Source organism: Etheostoma cragini, chromosome 3 (genome assembly GCF_013103735.1).
Source record: "Etheostoma cragini isolate CJK2018 chromosome 3, CSU_Ecrag_1.0, whole genome shotgun sequence".
Lineage (NCBI taxonomy): Eukaryota > Metazoa > Chordata > Actinopteri > Perciformes > Percidae > Etheostoma > Etheostoma cragini.
This window is the reverse complement of record NC_048409.1, coordinates 1,538,174-1,559,047: the sequence shown is the minus strand read 5'-3', so window position 1 is coordinate 1,559,047 and position 20,874 is coordinate 1,538,174. Positions and strand designations below refer to the sequence as shown.

The window sequence follows — 20,874 nt, the reverse complement described above, 5'->3', positions numbered from 1 at the left end:
ATATCCAAAATCTGGATCCGATATGCATTAACAGTGAAAATGAAAACCCTTAAAGGTGCCGTGCCACATAAAACCATTTTTACTTGCATTTTTTGAAATGTGTGTGTGTGTGTGTGTGTGTGTGAAGATGAACTGCTACCTCCTCTGTCAGCTCTAGCCGCTGAAAAGAAATAAGAGGAGAAATCAGACCAATCACAACAGCTGGTCAGTCTGATGACATGTTACCACGGTAACCAAGTTACAGAGTCCATGGTAGGACTTCAGACATTACCACAAAGTCATAAGATACGTGTGGCAGGGCACCTTTAAATCAAAATTAAGAACAAATTACAAACTCCAATACAAAACTTTGTTACATGCTTTAAGCAGTTTTTTCATTAATGAGGAACTTTGAACATGAATACCCGTTGACAGATAGTCAGATAGTGTTGTGGGGGGGGGGGCATGAAGTCAGACTCAGTGGTGGGTGAAATCGTAGCACAGGGACGGACACAGAGCTGTAGCCGAGCCAAGGTAGCACACTTTTTAAATCATTAACTTCATCAGTTATCAGGAAAATAAAACACAGATACAGATAATCTGTCTATCCCTAGTACACAGGATTACACACAGTGATTACACACAAAGATTAGTTATTCAATCAATAAGATTCCCTAGACAAGACATTTGAGGACGTCATCTTGGGCTTCGGGACACAATTTTCTGACCATCAGCAAATTAACTGACAACAAAATTGCAAAAAATGGTTTTCTGACAACATGTAAGTTTGATGTTTTGTGAAACCAAATGTGAACATGGTCACCCCATCACCAAAAATGAAAACAATTACTGGATTTCACTTTAAATGTACCTTAAATATGTGTTGCAAAAAATTGTGATATGTTCTTTAAGTACCACAGCCCTTCATTTGAAGAAAGCAGTTAAATACACAAGGATACACACACAGAGACAAACACACAAACAGACAGCCACAGCATTACTATTGAAAAGCATTACAATATATCACGGGGAACCAAACTGTACTTAAAACAAGCAGCAGGAAATCCTCCTGGGACCCACAAAGCAGCGTTTCGGCGGCTGCTTCATATCCTTGCTTAACGGCTCGCGCTCCAATGAAATGTGTACGGCAAATGTGTCACATTTACTCTCGCTCTGTTCTGCAGATGCTTTGTTTTTGTTTCAGAGCTCGTCCTAAAAATAAAAAAATAAAAAATGAAGGGGAAGATGACTTCTCAGCCTGCTGCAGGTGCCAGCGCTGCAGCAGATAAAGATGGAGCCCTGTGATGAGATCTTACCCGCAACACACACACACACACACAAACGCACAAACATACATATACACACTCACAAACACACACCTCCCCCCTCAAAAACAATCTGCAGACAGAAGTGAGTGAACACAGCTAGGGCACTCCCTCGTTTGATAAAGGTCATATCACACCGCCAGCGGGAAATGGCACGTTTCACTGCGTCATAATGATGAGGGCAATAATATTTATTATGCATTAACACATTAATTAGGTTGTGGGGGCTTCGCTCACGCCTACTTTAATGACTGAGGCTAATTCCTTTTGGTTGCTGCTTGTCATTGTGATTATTGGTGCGAGGCATGTGGATGTTTTTATTTGATGCTGCTGGCTGTCATTAGCTTGTAATGCCACTCAACGCAAAGAAGTGCACGTGTCCGGCACTCATACAGAGTTTTTCCATGTAGAAATCAAACCACTGAGTTATTCAACTCAGACGCTCTACCACCTACACTCACTCTCGCTGATGGATCTTACACTTCATAAATTAACACAATTGTACATTCATATCAGCTGCATTCGAGCGTCAGAGGCTTCAGTCGATCATTCACATGTGACAGCTAAACTTAGTGAGGACCTAACAGGAGAATGTAATCACCTCCAAGAACAACGGCCATCTGTAGTATGCATAATCCAAACAATATATACATATTCACGACCTGGAGACATCTTCATCATCTCTGAATATATCTCAAAACATAACAAGGTGCTTTTACCCTTAAAGTAAACTAACAGTACTGTTTCCAGTAATGTTTCATAAACAAAGTTATGCTAAGTTGGCTACACATAGAGAATAAAGAGATTTGTTGAAAGCATAATTGGGCCATATTTTTCTTTTTTTGAAAGATTTATTTTGGCCAATTGGGCCTTAAATTAAGAGCAGAAGAAAGGGTGGGGGGGGGGGGAGACAGAGAGAGGCAGAATGACATGCAGCAAAGGGCCACAGGTTGGGGTAGAACCAGGGCTGCTGCAGTAAGGACTGGTCCTCTGTGCATGGGGCGCACACCCAACCAGGTGAGCTACCAGGGCGCCCTGTATTCAGCAGATTCTTAACATTGTCTCTTCTTTTTGACCTGGCTTATACTAAATTGTCATTGTTGGCAGATTTGAACTGGAGAACACTGTTAGTAAACCTAGCTCAGTTGCCCATTTCCAGAACTCGTCTCCACATGGATCCACGTTTAATTGGATATTGTTTGTTGGAGAGAAATTGCTGAAGAACAATTACATTTAAATTGCTTTTTCTTTGAATGCAGCTGTGTGTGTGTGTGTGTGGGGGGGGGGGGGCACTAAGATGGCTTTTTATTGTGAGGACATTGTCAAAACGTACCAGGCAAAACGCCTGTAAAAGTGATTTACTTCCCCGTTATAGACTTGCATACTGTACCCCGAGACAGAGCAGTTCCCAGTTAAATGCTACGATGATTAGAACCTATAGACACTTACAAACAGAATTACACAAACCGGTCCCCAGGAAGGAATCTGAAATATGCATCCTACAGTGTATGCACTGAAAACCATTCGATCGGAAAAGAATATGCTGTCAGAGCCGGTTTATAACCCCTACTCAGAGTAGTTTCCTGGCTCTGTGTCACGTGGGTTTCACCACGGCCACGCCTCTCTAGGAGACCAGCGGCAGGTCCTGAGTGTGTTGTTTCCAACAGGAGAAGTGAACGTGAACACAGATTATGAGCGATTCTTTTGCCCCACTGTCACAAAAATACATTTTGGACCCGTTCTTAACATAACAAACATCTCCAGAAAATTCTGACGCTATAATTACATTTTTTTAGACGAACACATTAACTATTTTAAGACCTGTTTCTGTCTCGGGAACAAACTCTTCACGAGATCTGGCAACACCGAGAGATTAAACGTCAACTAACTTTCAGTAACTTGGTAACAAAACAAATTTTTTGGGACCACATTTTTTTGTATTTGGTAACAAAACTAATTTTAGTAATGCAATCTTTAGTTAAAGAGAATCTTTGGTACTTTGTAATGTCTACATTTGCAGAACAAACAACATTGTTGTGTCCAAAAATGAGTTCTTGCAGTGTTCTGTGATGCAATAAAGTACGACTGATGAGTGCTGTACCTGGACAATCGGTCACCTGTCTGCTTCTCCGCAAGTTATGCTAATGCATGCACATTGTGACGAGAAAGTGTCAGACAGAATATACTGAATGTTTTGGAAAAGCTGTGGGGAAAAAGGTGTAATATCCATCGGGGCATTTTTATTGGTGGATGGATGAATGAGGCAGAGAAGACCAGATGTGAGTTGATACAAACGGTCAAATTTCAATTGGTAAACCTTTCACTATTCAATTTGGTCTGGCCTTGGTGGCATTCTCGTCTGTCTCTGCAAATTAACCTTGGAGCAACACTTTTGATCCACTTGATATTTAGACTGCTAAAAGCTGGAGCAAAGGAAATCTAGCACATTGACTTTCCTCCCCTATCTGGTAATGAAATTGCTTAGCGCTATTGCATCCTTTCAAGCATCACACTGTGCTCGCTCATATGGATTTAATCCTCTTTAGAAAGGCTGAGGGCATTGGGCACAATGCCAGTTTGAAAGTTAACCATTGAGTTGTAAATAAGTTGGCTTCTTTTAAATCTAAATATCTGAATCACCTTACCGGAAATTAATAGTCAAGTGATGTGAAATCTTCATTACTAACATGATTACAATCTCTTTTGTCTATATTCTGCACTGATTTCAATTACTGTTAATTGCCACGAGCAGTACTCTTTTGAAATGAATGACAAATAACAAATTAGTTCTCATTCCGTGTTAAAGTGTAGATTTACGCCTGACCGTGGTCCTAAACATCCACATGTTAGAGATTTTAGCTATCAGTAACAATCTGAAATAATTAAACTATCTGCTGTATATTCAATTGTCCTCTTCTTTGCACTGAAAATGAAAAAGTACAATATGGTGTTATAAATCTACATTTAAAGCACGGTAATACTCAGTTAGACAGAGAGCGTGGGAGATAAGACGGAGGAAATTACATTATCACACTGGCAGAGCACTATAATTCTGGCTGTTGGCAAAGTAGATAACATGATGACTTGGATAGGACTGGGGCATTATCACGGCTAGATTTGATGACCATCAATTGTCCTTTACTTTGCTAATGGAGTGTCACTTGTGTCACCGCCCAGCTCAGAGAACGTGACAAGAAAAGAGAGACGCGAGAAAAAGGCCGTCAAAGAAACCCGTTTTTATTTCACATCAACTGACAATAATGGGTAAAAAACACAGAACTTAACCAATGTAACTAATACAACTTAGCGAAGATTCTTCTTTCTTGGGCTTCAACTTCTGGATATTTGCCAGAGTTGCCACAATGGACCAAATGGCTTCTCTTGTATCTATCTCCGCCGCCACTACAGAACTACAACTCTAGCGCACGGCCTCAACGTCATCGTTCTCACCCAGGCCCTCTGTTTGCTGATTGGACCGATACAAATTTGACCGGAGAAAACCCAAGAATATACTGCAAACCCATACGGAATGAAGAAGGTGAAAATTCAGCGGAAGTAAATAGGAGGGCGGAGCCAGGTTACCTCCGAGTACCCCAAGCTCAAAATCCAAAATGGCTGCCCCATGCATCAACAGCAGTGAAGCCGTAGTAACGTACGGTTTAATTAGTCAGTTGCTCAAGGAATTTGCAATGTTGCGATTGCAACAATGCATAAGAATTCAACCAATCACTGTGAATTCAGTGCAACTTGCAATTTTGACCAATCACTGCAACTTTACCGCAAATTTGACCAATAACCGGAGTTTCCCACAACTTCAACCAATCACAGCAGTACTACGTGCCAGACTTTGCGTCGGTATATGTATGATAATATGACTGAGAGCCAATGACCAAGCATCGAACATCGCCAAATTCATTCTCCTTTTTCTGATATGCAATTTTTTTCCAAAAGCTCACGCAAAATCAGGCATTTAGGGCCGCAGCAATCAAAATAGCAAGCTGCGAAATCCTGGAGGGACTGATTTGTGTCGAACACACACTCCTGTCCAGTTTCTATCCGTGGACATGTTGCTACGCTCTTTGTATGAACAAAAAACTGTGTAATGTGTTGTTATCAAATGGTATTGCTAACATTGGCTAACCTGGCTACATCAAACCCAACAATGAAATCCAACTTGTTAATGAAACGAGTTCAACTCGGGTCTGACTTCATTGCCAGCTCTGGCTTCTGAGTTCCGAAGTAAATGGAATGCACTACAGGAGCCGGTCAAATTGCCTGAGTGATAAGGAAAGGTGCTTGAATGCTTCCTTTCTTATCTCCTTTAGCATGGCATACACTGGATCATCCTTTACGAAAGGGAATGATAAATGGATCGCCCAATCCAAAATTATATAGCGCATTGGACATGGATTTATTTTTACTCCAGAAAACGTTTTTAAGAAACTAGTTCCCCCGTTCATGCAAATATATAAACACACACACACATAGGACTCCTTTATTTTGACCATGTGTGAAAGTATGAAGATTGTGTGAGAATGCTGGGATCAGTTCTGATGGCATTCAAACCAATTAAGCTTAAATCATCCACCTACACCCAAATGAATCATTTGGAATCCATCTCCCTGTAGTAGGCCTGGACCATGTGCTTTAGTCCAGATTTGATTATTTAACGGTGCACGGGTGCCGATTAGATTTGTATTGGCATTTTCATTTATTGCGATTCGATAGTATTGAGGATTGCAATTTAATTTTCCTTCTTTGACAAAAACAAAAGTGGAATAAAACACTTCTAGAAAGAATACATCATGAGACATTTCTAAAAAGTCTGTCAATCTGACATTTATTTCATTTGTAAAGATGATCCCATGGATTTTCTGCTGTTGCTCTGTTTGCTGGAAACAGATATGATTTGGTCGCCATCGTATGAACAGAAAAGATTTAGGTGAAATAAATAAAACATTGATTCTAAGGAAAGAAATCCATTTCAAAAATCTACGAAAAATGACAACACATACTACGTGAATCAGTTTCCCCCCCCTCCACTACCCTAGTAGGCCTTTGCTTTTTAAATGATGCACTGTAGGGGTGTATGAGTGTTTCCTTTAAACAGAGGCTCCATTCAGTTATTGCAAACGTTTCCATGGACGCAGTAATGTGCCTGCAGCAAATATTGTGGGTCACTTAACTAAATACTAGTTATTAACTGGACAGAGAAAACAGAACTCAACTTTTCATTTAATCCTTGAAGTTACGCTGCTGACTCCTGACTGCTGTCCTCGTACGTAACTGCGGAGAGTCTGTTCTGCTGTGGATACAGTTTTAGAGAAGGTCATTAATATTATCCTCAGGAATGATGGATTATTATTTCACACACTCGCAAGCATCTTATAGTATAACTGCAATTCACGCATCCTAGATATGTTGGCCTTGTATAAATGTAACAGTTATTGTCGGCAAAACTAACATAACTTGTCATGACAAAACTAAATGACGCGTAATTATAGAAGCATTATGTCATAAATGTTTCTGACTTGTTTAAATGTTTGTGACTGTGTCATGTCACTCTTATGTAGAGACCTTCAGGTAAAGTGTAACTGATAATTCATACAATCATCCGATTGGGATTCATGTGGAAAAATATAAGTGGACAGCTGGGTGAGCATGAGCAACCAATAACGATGATACATTTCACTTTCCAGACAAGAAATAGCCTTTAGGTTAATGTTTTACAGTAACAAAAAGACATGCAAGCAGTGCTTCACATGCATAGACATAATAATGCAGAATAAGGTGGAAAATAATGCACGGGGCACAGTATCCAGATGCAAATTCTGCAGTCAGCCTCTGGAAGCGTGTATATTTACCATGGCAGACCAAAGTCAATAACATCGCGGCGCGCTTGTCTTTTCCTAAGCCCTCATGAATTCGTCTTCTCGTCTGTTCCTTGACCTCATGGCGTTTCCCAGCGGGGTTAAGGAGAAGGGGTTCATAAAAGACGGAGGAGGTAATTGTTTCGACCGGTTGACTACAGCCCAGGTGCAGCTCATCAGTGCCATCAGCACCTGCAACACAGCAACACAGAAGCCTTTTGTTTTGATACGGGCATGATGGGAAACGGCTGGCTCTCAGCTGATCTTACATCTGATTGGCTCAGAATCGACTCAACACTATGTCGTTTAGTATAAAATTGTTATTGTTTTTCAATTGGAGAGATTTGATTGACATTTGTCTGATTTAAAGGTTTACTCTGACAGAACCCATGGTGTTGCCGAGGGTGACGTTTAGGAGTCAGAGACACTGAATAGGTTCAGATTAGAGATCATCTGCAGTGTGCTGTACATTAACATCAGCAGCAGATCGCCTGTAGAGCATCTTAACAGCCACTCTGTCAGAAGAGAAACAACTGGAGACGCTGTACAAGCTGATATAGGGGCAATATTTGAATACATCTGAATTAGACCTAACAGGATGTGAGTGTTTCTCTGACTTCCTGTGGAGAATGAAGGCTGCTGGAAAGGTTCTGAAATGTCCAACTTGACCGTAGCTTTTTGCCCCCCCCTGCTACGCCCTGGTCCCATCCAATTTAAAGGCGAGGCGCAGCTCATCCAGAACGAGCCTTATGACACCAGCAGACAAGCCCGGGGACCAACAGTCAGTAAAACCAATACTACAAATACTGTGATTTGAAATATGCATGCAACACATTACAAATATGTGGTAGTTCTAATGAATGAATGCCAATTTTCAAAATTAATTCAAAACTAATCACTTCAGCACAGTTTTGCTTTAGTCACTTAACTTTTTTTTTTTTTTATCATTTATTTTATTGTTAGAAAATTCTAATTATAAAATCTATGCAGTGTGTAGTTCAAGCAAAACGACCAAATTGGAGCAAAACCATATTGGCCGTTGCAAGTACACTACTTTAATTTGTAATAAATTCAATACTTTACTGTTTTCTCCTCACTCTTGTTTGGCTAATGTGAGATATAGATGCAATCTATTGATAATCCAGACAGCCGAACTGCAAATATGTATCCACCTCCAATAAAGTATCCACCTTAATCAGGACAAGTGTGGTCTTGAGTGTGAAACATCTATATTTGAAGGACCACAAATATCTATTAAAATGTAGATTATTACAAAAAGCTACACATTCACAGTACAAGCTTATAACATCTCACAAGCCTGCATATAAAAGGAGATGGAAACGTAGCAGGCTCCAAAGAGATGGTAGCTTCCTGTTGAAGTTGATATTTTCTTCTGCTGCTTCAAGGATCATGCTTTCCAGGCGATGTCAGCATTTTGTTTGGGGAGACATTCATTCAAGCAGATGTCTGTTCCCTTCAACTTCCTTCCTTGTTTCAGTATTTGAATTTTGTGTTAACAAACCTCATTATTATGGCTGGTTTGTGGCTGTTATTACTCCAGGGCAGAGGCTGAGAAGACTCAATGGTGTGACAGTCCAATTCAAAGCCCTGGGACTGTAGAAAGGCTGCCACTTGTTGCTCCAAGTGTAAGAAAGCGACTCATGGGGCTCCCCATCGCGGGCAGTGGTCACTGCCACTGCCCGTGCGTACGACCGAGGTTTTATTATAAGCCCTGATACTATGACATAATTCATTCTTGTGAATAGATCAGCCACTCTGTGCTGTTGGAAGGCAAGTGCCTTGTACTTTACTTTACCAGCCTTTACTTCTGCAACCAGTTCTAAAGTTTTCTTTTGCTGCCGCCTGACACCGTTAATCTCTTCAGAGAGAAAGTCAAGCGACTTCTTAATGTCGTTGATTTCCTTTTTCGGCGGTTGCTTACTCGGAGGCATGACTCTGGCTCGGTGTCACTGGTTGTGGTGATGGAGCTGACGGGGTTATTTTGGGACAAGGCAAATGCTCTGTGATTAATGGTTCAAAACAAAAACCCTATCCCGACACTGTGTGTGTGTTCAGAGGACTGTTGCCGCCGAGTGCATCTGAGCCGACGCCTCTAAATTAGTGCCGGTATCATGGAAGTATTATAGAGCTCAACCCTTCGTTTATCACATCCACTCACCTCACAGAATAACCACCTTAAATCAACCTGAGAACCATGTCATTTGTGACGGCGCGTCCCGTAGAGCAGCGCCACCAGCCTGATGTCATCTGATCTCAGTGGGTGAAAGCCCATCTTCGGGGAAATTCAGAAGCACCTTAATGGCACCTCTCCTTGAAACTCTCAGTCGCAGGGATTGGGCGTTGACTGTAATTGGTACAATACATCTCACCTAATCTGTTTCTGTCTGGAATGAGAAGGCAGCGGCTCCAGGAGAGACCGTTTTACTCCAGTTGTGGCGGAGGAGAGGTCACCAATATCTGGAAATATACCTCAAACATTTAAATGCATGGCAGGCTGCAGTTGTAAAGCTCCCTCATCTGCTGTGCTCCGTCATATTTCAGCCAGGTTTGACAATGCTGGTGCTTCACAGCTCACATAAAAAGACTCCATTTCCATGTATTGTTGACTCCATGTCTTATCGCTGCTGTACTCATTTTGGGTACCTTGCAGGAGCACACTGTTCATTGTCAAAGGCTTAAGAGATATTAATGAATGGGATTTCTCCATCCTTCACTTGTGTTTGGACTCTTTGTCTTTTTTTGTGGTTTTTTTTCATTTGTGCTAGATAATTCTCTGTGCTATAATGTCCTGTGTGTCATACACTTTCTGGCACATTGGGAAAAGCACGACCATTGTAATAAATCTGAATGACTACTAGATTAAAGGTTTTTGTGATGTGTTACCATCTAATGGTCATTTTGAATTATTCAGAAGGTTCCAGTAAGTCAGATCCCATCTTTCAGTCTGACCTGTCTGTATTCTCCTTTTTATTTTTTTCATTTTAGATTCAGAATGCAGATGATGTGTTGATTACCCCCTTGGAGAGATTCCGGAAGGAGCAAATCGGGGCTGCCAAGGTACAGTAGTACACCACATACATGTGCAATTAGCAAGTGAAAAGCAGAAGATATTGTGTTCTGACACTCTAGCCTCTGGTCCTCACCTCCTTTCATCCCCCATACAGTATGTAAATCATTAATTAAAAGTCAGACATGTCACTGCCAAGAGAAGGGGCTTAACCAGACGGTAGGGGGTGTAAACAAAGTTGTGAGTTTGCGAGTGCGATATGAAAAGATTTTAAGACTTGTGGGCTGAAAAGATAATCCGTTTTTTGAAGGCGGATAGCTTATGTGTAGCCTATGAACAAAACAATTGTTTCTTTCACAGGCATGTTCACAAACAGAGCTGTGGGTGCAATTTCCTTCTAACATGAATTACACATTTGATTTTGAAAACCACATTAATGAAGTAATTACTGTATTTAACACCAGGGAGCTAGGTATGATGCTTTGCTATTCATTCATTCATTCAATACCTGAAGGAGTAAATCCTAAAACCAAGATCTAAGAATGCGTGTGATTTGCTGTCGTAACCTTGGTTACCTGCCGTGGCTACATGCAGCAGAAACACTAGGATACACGCAGAGACAGGGCCCACGTGTGTGTTCGAGGCATGACTACAGTGTGCGTTAAATGGGTGTAAAGGAAATGAAATATCAAAACAAAGTCATTTCTTTTTGTTTAAATTAATTTTTTAACATTCTGTATTGGATAAAAGTAGCTATAAAAAAAGTATACCAAGTATACCATATTGGTATGGAAAACAGAAAACAATACCAAGCCCTATCACACAGTCAAGACAAAACACCAAAACACGAAAGTGTACACAAATAGTCTGTTCCTCCTTCAAAGATGCTTCAGCATGATCAAGATATTTTAATGCATTATATTGCATTCACCTTTTTTGTAATCCTGTTACATGCAATGCATTTCTCCCTGACCTATTGGATGACTATCAGCACGGGTTTTGCAAAGTGTTGCTTGAAGGCATCCTGCATCCACAGTCGATATGTTGTTATAGCTGGGGTTGACTGCGTAGAAACAGTGTGGGCTTGTTGCTACAAGCCATGCTTTCATTCCTGGCCAACGCAAAGGCATCAAATGAAAGTACAGCAGCTTGTTTGTGGTCTGTGCCTTGATCAGATCACACATGAACACGCGGGTAGAACTCGAGCCCTTAAACAGATCTCCCACTGACTTTCGGAGTCCACTGCTCACTCTACGCTGAACTCTGTGAATCATTTGCACTTCTTTACATCGCCCTAAGGCTGCAAGGCACATTCCAGCCTTACAGTCACACTCTCACCTATCTGACTCCACAGCCACTGGTCTGCACAGGAGTAGTCATTTTACTAAACTTCATTCGGGCTTCTGTCAGTTTTTGTGCATATAAAATGCAGCTGTGTGATGAGAAAAACACAGAGGTCTTATAAAAGAACCTAACATTAAATAATAAAGAAGGCTGTACATGCTTGACACTTATTTACAAATGAATGTACATTTTTTTTAAATATTTAAAGAAAAGAATACAAATTCCAGACAAGATGTCCTACAGTTACTTTACTATTGCAGTCACACAGATCCACACTGTATCAGAATCAGAAACAGAATCATGAATACTTTATTGATCCCCGAAGGGAAATTCTGTGTTACAGTTGCACAAAGTATAAAAATATAAGAGTAGAAATATAAATAAAGAAATATAAGGAGCATGTATATGCCCGGTATTTACATAGTTAAAGGAATGGTTATGATACAGTATTTACATAATTTAGGAGTTGTAATGGTGAAGAGTAATAATGAATAAATAGTAGCAGCAGAGTATTGCACACATTTTAAGCCGGTTTCATTGCACAAAACAGATAATATTGTCCAGTTTCAAACTCACTTAGTGTGTGTGTGTGTGTGTGTGTGTCAGACACTTAGAGGGAGAAGTTATAACGTTTGATGGCCACAGGCAGGAATGACTTCCTGTGGCGCTCTGTGGTGCATTTTGGGGGAATAAGTCTTGCATTGAAAGTGCTCCTGTGTTTGAGAAGCAAGCCATGGAGTGGGTAGGAAACATTGTCCAAGATGACATGTAGTTTGGACAGCGTCCTCCTCTCTGACACCCCCACAGAGTCTAGCTCCACCCCCACAACGTCACTGGTTGAGACTGTTAGCGTCATCATAGCATCAACAAAATATACATGGTGCTGTACATTTAGAGGCGGCTGTGGTAGAGCGGTAACTGCCAATCGGAAGGTCGTGGTTCGATCCCTGCCCTGCAGTCCCATGTCCTTGGGCAAGACGCTGCAGTGTAAATGTGTGTGAGTGTGTATCTGATGAGTGGTGGAACCTTGTACGGCAGCCTCGGCCACAGTGTGTGAATGATTCCTGTAGTATGTAGAAGTGCTTTGAGTAGTTGTTGAGACTAGAAAGGCTCTTTGTAAGAACAGTCCCTTTACATTTACACATCATTGTCATCACAAGGAAAGCTGCATTGTTAAAGAAGTATTTCTCTTCCCAGGGCTGAGGTGTGAACATCACTCTCCTCTTTACTGTCCAGACTAGATAACCATTGTGCTTCATGTCTCAACCATTCCATGTATCGACCATAATGAAATGGCACATTTTGCCCCCCCCCCTGCCGCCCCCATCCCAGTGCTTAGTGTTATTGCAGCAGCTCTCTGTTTATAAAATGGTTTCTTAAAAGCAACAGCCCCCGTCACTCCCACTACCTCTTATTTTCTCCCACCACTTCCTCCTAATGGCTCTCCCCTCCTCCAGCCCATCCCCCGCTAAACATTAGCCCAACGAGAGTGAGATAAAAGGCAGACATCACGAGTGGCTGAGCAACTTTCCACTGTTCCGAGAATCTGGAGAGATCTGCAGGCAGTCTGACCCTTCCACTCACTGCGCTTTATGTCTGAGGACGTCAGATGGACAAACGGGGAGCTCTCGCCTTATTTGGATATACTGCGAGTAATCCCACTGAGGTTACGTACCAGTGTATCAGCTTCTCCAAGGCACAAGTACAACACTTCCATGGCCACAACCCACCAGCAGATTGACTGCAGACCGTATTATAGGCACAATCTGCTTTGTACAAGCCTCAGCCAAATGTTTTTGCCCAGTGTATAACAAGTACACATTAAATAAGCCATGAGCATTTAAATAATGATGTATTTGAACTGGAACATGGATTTACCACATGTGCTGGCTGCCAAACCAGGAAGTAGAGCTGACTTTTTTGTCAGTTTCAGATACATTTTTGTAAACTGGAAGTTGATAACTTCCCTGGCAAAGAACAATACTTTCAGAACTGAAATAAGGAATGGAAATCTGTCCTGGTTTCAGGGTACATCTGGACCTGCAACACAGTTAGGTTGTCTGCTCTTCCACTAATTTGTTAACTGATCTCCTAAAACTTCAACCTTAGGCCTGAACTCTCACATAGTCCTGTCGTTGTGTTGATTTTTCTTCCCACAAACTGAGAACCATTAAAGGCAAAGTGCCTACAGCTTGGTCCACAATATGTGTGTCTTTATTGGTTGTCAGATTCTCTAAGACTCCAGGGACACTTTGCCAGAAAAAAACCATGAAGTGTTAAATGGGTGGGTGGCAATCTCGACAATATTATATTCCCTTTAAGGGTCTTGAACATTGGGGGCACCATAGGGGTCCCTCACTTGCTGAGTGTGAGGAATGAGTGCAGACAGACCCAGACGGGAGTCAGATGGTCACGATAATTTGAGCTGTCCTCCTGCTACAAAGGGTGCACAGACGTCAGATGATTCTTGGCTACTTGTGGTCTCCAGAGGCAGAAATGACATTTAAATTCATGCTATGAAATCCCAAAAATATGCAAACCAAGACGCTGTGGGGTAAAAGGATCAATTTAAGTGGTTTGAAGATATGCTCGCCAGCTACAGGCTACACATAAACTTTTCAATCATACAGATATACTATGTGTCTGTCTGTCTGTGTGTGTGTGTGTGTGTGTGTGTGTGTGTGTATACATACACACACACACATATATATACATATATATATATATATATATATATATATATATATATATATATATATATATATATATACACACACACACACACACACACACTACGTGTTAATACTTGCCTCAGAGTTTCGTCCTAATAATGTCTTCAGATGGTGCCAAAGTAAAAGGGATTTGGTGCTTCGTGCATGCGGCACGGTCAGAGCGGTGTGGACGGCGTGCGTAGTCGCCCAGGCCACATGGCGTAATACCGTCATCCAAATCGATCTAGTCTTTATCCCTAACCTTCCACTTCCGGGATTGCTCTGGAGCTGCAGGATGCATTTCTTTTCTCCGATGCCCGTTTCTTTCTGCTTTCTTTTAGTTTTTTGATCTTTGCAGGGTAAATCCAGACAGCTGTCCAATCTGAGTACTATGGTTACCTGGTCCTCAGATCTCTGCAGGGTAAATCCAGACAGCTAGCTAGACTATCTGTCCAATCTGAGGACTATGGTTACCTGGTCCTCAGATCTCTGCAGGGTAAATCCAGACAGCTAGCTAGACCATCTGTCCAAACCATAAAACTACAGATCCGATGCAGCTCAGTTCTTTTAAATCAAGGCTAAAGACCTTTTCTTTATGATGTTGCCTGTCTTTAAATGGTTGTTAATTTATTTAATGTTTAATTTCTTATAATACACTGTAATTTTTATTCTTGTGTTCTCTCTGTGTTAATTTTTTTTTAAAACTTTTTTTAAGTAAAGCACTTTGAATTGCCCTGTTGCTGAAATGGGCAATACAATTAAAGCTGCCTTGCCTTGCCTTCTCTAGCACAACAATTTTACCGCGGCTCCATGCGGTGCTAAGCACCACCTAGGACCACTGTGATTGGTTGAAAGAAATCCATTAAACCAGAGCACATTTTTTCTCCCATCTGGGAATGCTGTGTGGACTAGCCAGACTAGGGCGCCAGCTAACGATTATGTTCATTGTTGATTATTTTCTTGATTAATCTATAAGTTGTTTGGTCTCTAAAATGTTATAGTTCTAGTTTCTTCTCTCCTCTTTGACAGAAAACTGAATATCTTTGAGTTGTGGACAAAACGAGACATTTGAGGACATCTTCTTGGGCTTTTGGGAAACAATGACTCACATTTTTTATCATTTTATAGCGCAAACAATTTATATATTAATCGAGAAAATATTTAACAGATTTATCGATAATGAAAATGGTTAGTTGCATTCATGATCAAGCAGGTAATGCACACTGCGATAAGACAAGAAAACTTCAGTAGGCTTTGAAAACACTTCTCAGAGTGAGAAGTGGAAAATAATGAAGGTGACTGCAAACTTTCTGCTGCAAAAAAACAACGAAACGCATGAATAGGATGATGCAAATTAAAAATTTCCATTATTCTCATGTCTGTCCCATCATTTCCCACTGTGCCCTACCCAATAAAGCAGAAACACCATTACAACAATCTTTCAGAAAGTAATTACTTTTTCTCCTGATCGCTAGAATTTCACAAGGCAGTCAAAGTAGACCTTGAGAGGTCGGTCTTTACCTGTTAGAAGGCAGCTCCATCCACTGCACATATATCAGCCATTATGCATTAAATTAGTTTAGATACAAATGGCAACATCATACCAAACTGAATTAAAGGTATAGGGCCTGAAAGGAAAGTAAGTCAGGAGAATTATGCATTGTTGTTGCAATGTTATATTTTAGAAATAATGAATGCATAATGAAACATTTTCACCTAATGTCTATGGAGATTCTTGTATGCATCAACAAAGCTTTAATTTAAAAACACTGGAGATGTTTCAGTGTTCATCCAAACACCTTTATCAGTTGTGTAGTGTGCACAGGAAGTCACTCTGGTCTTAATACACAAGGGAGTCACATGATCTCATGGCTTGGAGTCACATGACTGCTAAGATGGAGTCCATTTGTGTTGCCAGAGAAGATGGTGTCCCTTCAGCTTCAGAGTTACTTTGGATGAACAAGGAAACATCTTGTATATTTTCAATTTTAATCCAGTGTTTTTAAATTTAAGCTTTTTTGAAATTTTAACAAGGTCTTCAAAAAGATTGGTCTTGTAGGGAGAAGCTTAAGGCGACACACGCTTTGGAAAGTTGATGAAGATGCACGCTTTTTTCTCCCTGCATCTCTGCTCAGACCTTCAGAGTTGGTCTCACATCACACACAACAAATAATTCTCTTTGTTCAGCAGCAAGGTTTGCCTAGTTTTTCTCTTGTTATCACTTTAGATTTATTGCATCATGTGTCAGAGAGAGCAGAGGCATGGATAAGTCTTCACTTTGCATTTTGCCTCACACACACTAGATCCGGTCTTTTTAGAAGTCAGGGTATTTGTTCTTCAACTCTGCAGACACAGAAGTTTTTAATTATTTCTTGTTAATTGGCCAACTTCTCGCTGTCTGTGATGTCTCCTCAGGAAGTTGTCTCCAAGTAAGAAGGGAGACATTTGTTCTCTTTGCAGCAAAGTGACTCGCGCTGAAGCCTTGTGTTCTCTCTGTGTCTCCCCCGTGGAAGCGAGCCCGGCTCATGTGTTGTGGAGCATCAACACAACCCGGCTATTGCCATTTAATCTCCATTCTGGACCCCTGCTCAATTTAGCTTCCTCTAATGAGCTCATCAAGATAGGTTGCGGAGTTCTCCTTTTCATGTCACAGCTCGGAGAATCCATTTACAATGAATATATGTCAAGATATACTGCATGTGATTGGTGTTTGCATTATTCCAGGGTGTTGGACAGAAGTGTAGTGTGTGTGTGTGTGTGTGTTTGTGTGTGAGTTTGAGAAATCTGGGCTTCTTTCCTCTATACACACACACACACACACAGACACATTCGACCTCCCTTGCTGCTTACATCTGTTACCATGGTGATGAGAGGCTCAGAAATGATGGCCCTGAGGCTCGTTAGGGCCAGTGTCAAAACCGGCGCTGTACAGCTAGCGTCCAAGTCTTCCTCCCGCCGTCTTCCCGCCTGTTCTCAGCGTCCTTTCTTTAGCACGCCGAGAACACCTGATGACCAGAAGAAAAGTTGCCTGCAGTTTCCTTCATCATTTTCCTCCCCGCAACGCTGCATTAGCAATTAGCAAACTCACCATTACTAAAGCTGGCATCAAAGCGCTCCTAACAGCAACATGAGATTTGCCCGTCATAAATTCCACTACAAAGGGATCTGCATCCCAACATTCTCTTCCTGCATCTGATTTATTCATGAGCCCGAACAAAGCAATCAGATGAGGAAATCTCCCAAGTGGTTGGTTCATGTGTGTTTTGTGCACCACAGAGTGTTGGGAGGTGCTTCTGGTCCATCCATTGCCAGCCAGCTGATTACACTGGGGCACTGGCATAGCTGTGTGTCAGAAACCACTGCCCTATTTGATTTTTAGGGTGTGTGTGTGTGTATGTGTATTCGTATGTATATGTATATCTATATATCTATATCTATATCTATATACTGTATATATCTATATATATCTATATATCTATATATATATCTATATATCTATATATCTATATATTTATATGTATATGTGTATATGTATATGTGTGTATGTATGTACCATGTGTCTTCTGCCGTTACGTGTTGGGCATCAAAGCCCTTTGTCTGCTCTGTTGCCATCTTCTCTAGGAGAGTCTATGCAATTTACATTGCTCATATTCCACTCTGATTGCATAAATATATCCATTGAGGGGGGCACACCAACAAACACCTGGTGTTCTGCTAGGGTATTATTACGGCAGCGCTAGTTTATACACGTCCTGCCTGGATCAAAACAAAGCAGGACACTTTGCATGACTTAATCAGGCTGGCTCTGCCTCACAGACTCACTGCAGTTCTGAGTCACTCCCCGCTCTCTTTGTTAGTGGGAAAGAGTTTGTCCAGACATACGGAGGTATTTTTTTCGGGTTTGGGGGGGGTTGTGAGGAGCTTTCTGGCACACTCACACTGGTCAGCAATGCAGGGAGAGTCCTGCTGTGACTGGGGGGCTCAGCTAAACCTAAAGATCTTAATTTAATGTGATCCCGTGTGTGTGTGTGTGTGTGTGTGTGTGTGTGTGTGTGTGTGTGTGTGTGTGTGTGTGTGTGTGTGTGTGTGTGTGTGTGTGTGTGTGTGTGTGTGTGTGTGTATTTTCCCCAGGGCTTCAGTAGTATGAGTGCTCACAAAATAATGTCACGTCAACAGCAGTCACAATGGCAGACACTCGGCTCTGTTTTAGTTCTCTAAGAATAAAAAAACACTCGATCCTTAAGGGAAATGTGTTTCCTGCCCTCTTATTTAATCATATGTTTATTTTACCATCCACCTGCTTATTTTCTATTTGTTTCTGAATTGATTTTTTCCCCCCACTCCTGAAAAGATCGTTCATTCATGGACAAGACATGGTAAAAAAGATGGAAATAAGATGCTGCTACATGAAATTATGTATTGATTTTTTTGCTGCACTTGTAATAGTTATGTAGGAGGGTTACAGTGTCTCGTGGTGGATTCCTCCAGTGTGTTTAACTGCTGTGGGGGTTGCAGAGGCAGAACACTGTTCCAGGTCATATCAGTAGCTAGTAGATTAGACTTGCTAAATTTCAGGGCCATGGGAATGAAAACAAACAAGCAGGATCTGGTTACAGTGGCCGTTTAGTCCCATGTCCCCCGCCCCACCCCCGCTTCTTATTCTGTCCCTCCACTAGCCCCTTTCTGAATGTTTGCATAGCGAGATGGGCATTAAGTGGGCAGAGCTTGGTTTGGAGGTCAGACTTGCAGATGAGACACTTGAATGCCCCCTCACAGGCAGGTTCTCTCTGCTTGGGCTGAGTTGGATTACGGCCTGTGAAGTGGATCTTGTTTTTTGGGGGAAATGTTCAATCTCTTAGTCCGTATGCTTTTATAGAGGGGCATCTGGCATGAAAAGCCCATTTCCTGTTCCTTCCTCAGAGCCTTCTGGGACAGCCTGTCTGAATCGTGGAACTCGCGACTATGGAGCTTGGCTTGTCTTTGCAGGTACAGCATAACAAGGAAGGAAAATGCAAACAGCGTTCATCAATCCATCCATCCATCCATCCATCCATCCATTCAGCCAGTCCTGTCTGTGATGGTGCCATATGATTATGCTATCCATTATATGCACTCTTGTGTATTTTTAGGTGAATGTACAGTCTGTCTCGTGGCTGGAGATGGTGAGAATAGTAGAGCATATTCCTGATTGACCATGCCAACGACGTCGACTCGTCATTCCACAGTCATGTGACCCCTTTTATGACCTGTAATAATCTATCGACAGGAATTTAAAATGACGTGAAAATGTAGTTAGACCTCCACCTAGTGGCAGTTAAAACACACACACACACACACACACACACACACACACACTCCACTTTCATTTGTCTTATGGATGTTTTTTAGGAGGGGAAGAAGAAATTCGACAAGGAAACAGAGAAATACTACTCCACTCTTGAGAGACACCTCAACTTATCATCCAAAAAGAAGGAAGCCTATCTGCAGGAGGTGAAAAAACAAATGTCTTTGAATAAGGCTGTTTTATGTCTCCACAAAGTAAAGCTAGCTTTTTGTGCCCTATTCTTTTTTTGCTCATCACTTCCCTAAGCACAAACCGTTTCATTGTGGTGATGTAAGCATTAGGGGTGTGCAAAGAAATCGATTTATGAATCGATTCAAGCTTTACCGATTCAAAATCTATTTATAGAATTCCAAAAATCAATTCCTTTATTTTTTTCCTTTTGTAATGGCATTTATACTATCACATGGGAAAAGTAACTACATGTAATGTACATTCTCTGAATCTTTTTTTAATTGCAAAAATCGTTTTTAAATTGAAAATTGATTTTTGAATCATATCATGAACCTAAAAATCCATATTGAATGGAATTGTGACATTTTCTGAGTTGTGCACCCCCACTAAGCATTCTCCCTCTCTGTCCAGTGCTCAGTCTTTGTCCCGACACTAACCCAGGTTGGTTTGCTCTCTCGCAGGCTGACACGCAGATTGATAAGGAGAGACAACTCTTCTATGACGCGTCCCTGGAGTATGTCTTCAAAATACAAGAAGTCCAGGAAAAGAAGAAATTTGAGTTCGTAGAGCCGGTAAGAAAAGTATCTGTGAAGATGCAGTAATCGCTTTGTATTTTTTCATTTTTCATTTATTTTTTTACTAAATATGTATCTAAAAGACTAATTTAAGTGGCATATAATTAAAAAGTTGGATCTCACTATTGATGAAATTTTAAATGTTTGTCTCCTGAAGACTTGCACAATTATGTCTCTCTAACAGGTACATGTCTACCGTTATATATTTCACACATTTGTCTTCTTCATTATAAATTCTCTGTAATAAAGTTGATCCATTCGGGGGAGGTAGTGGCTGGAATTAGAGTGCAAGTGCAAAGTAAAGCCTCTGTGAAAGCCCCCACGTACTTGTCAAATATATTTATAATAAATATATTTAGCTGATAAGTTACCAGGAAACACTAAGTTCTCTAGGTGTGAAATGTCAGAGAATGGAAGATTGGAGCAAAGTGAATCCCAGAAATACACTCTCTTAGATCCCACCCATTGGCAGCTCACCCCTAAGCCCGGCCAGACATGTAAATCTCCCGGCCCCAGGTAGAGGGGGG

General features: G+C 41.2%; 1 protein-coding gene across 5 annotated transcripts in view; it reads left to right on the top strand.

The window, feature by feature from the left end:
- Window positions 1-20,874, top strand: part of LOC117938423 (rho GTPase-activating protein 42) — an 81,124-nt gene that overhangs the window by 38,113 nt on the left and 22,137 nt on the right. For all 5 annotated transcript variants that reach the window (XM_034863021.1, XM_034863038.1, XM_034863013.1 and 2 more), the window contains exons 4-6: window positions 10,181-10,252; window positions 19,646-19,747; window positions 20,234-20,344. In XM_034863021.1, coding sequence (XP_034718912.1) covers window positions 10,181-10,252; window positions 19,646-19,747; window positions 20,234-20,344 — 285 coding nt within the window. The remainder of the gene's footprint in view (window positions 1-10,180; window positions 10,253-19,645; window positions 19,748-20,233; window positions 20,345-20,874) is intronic.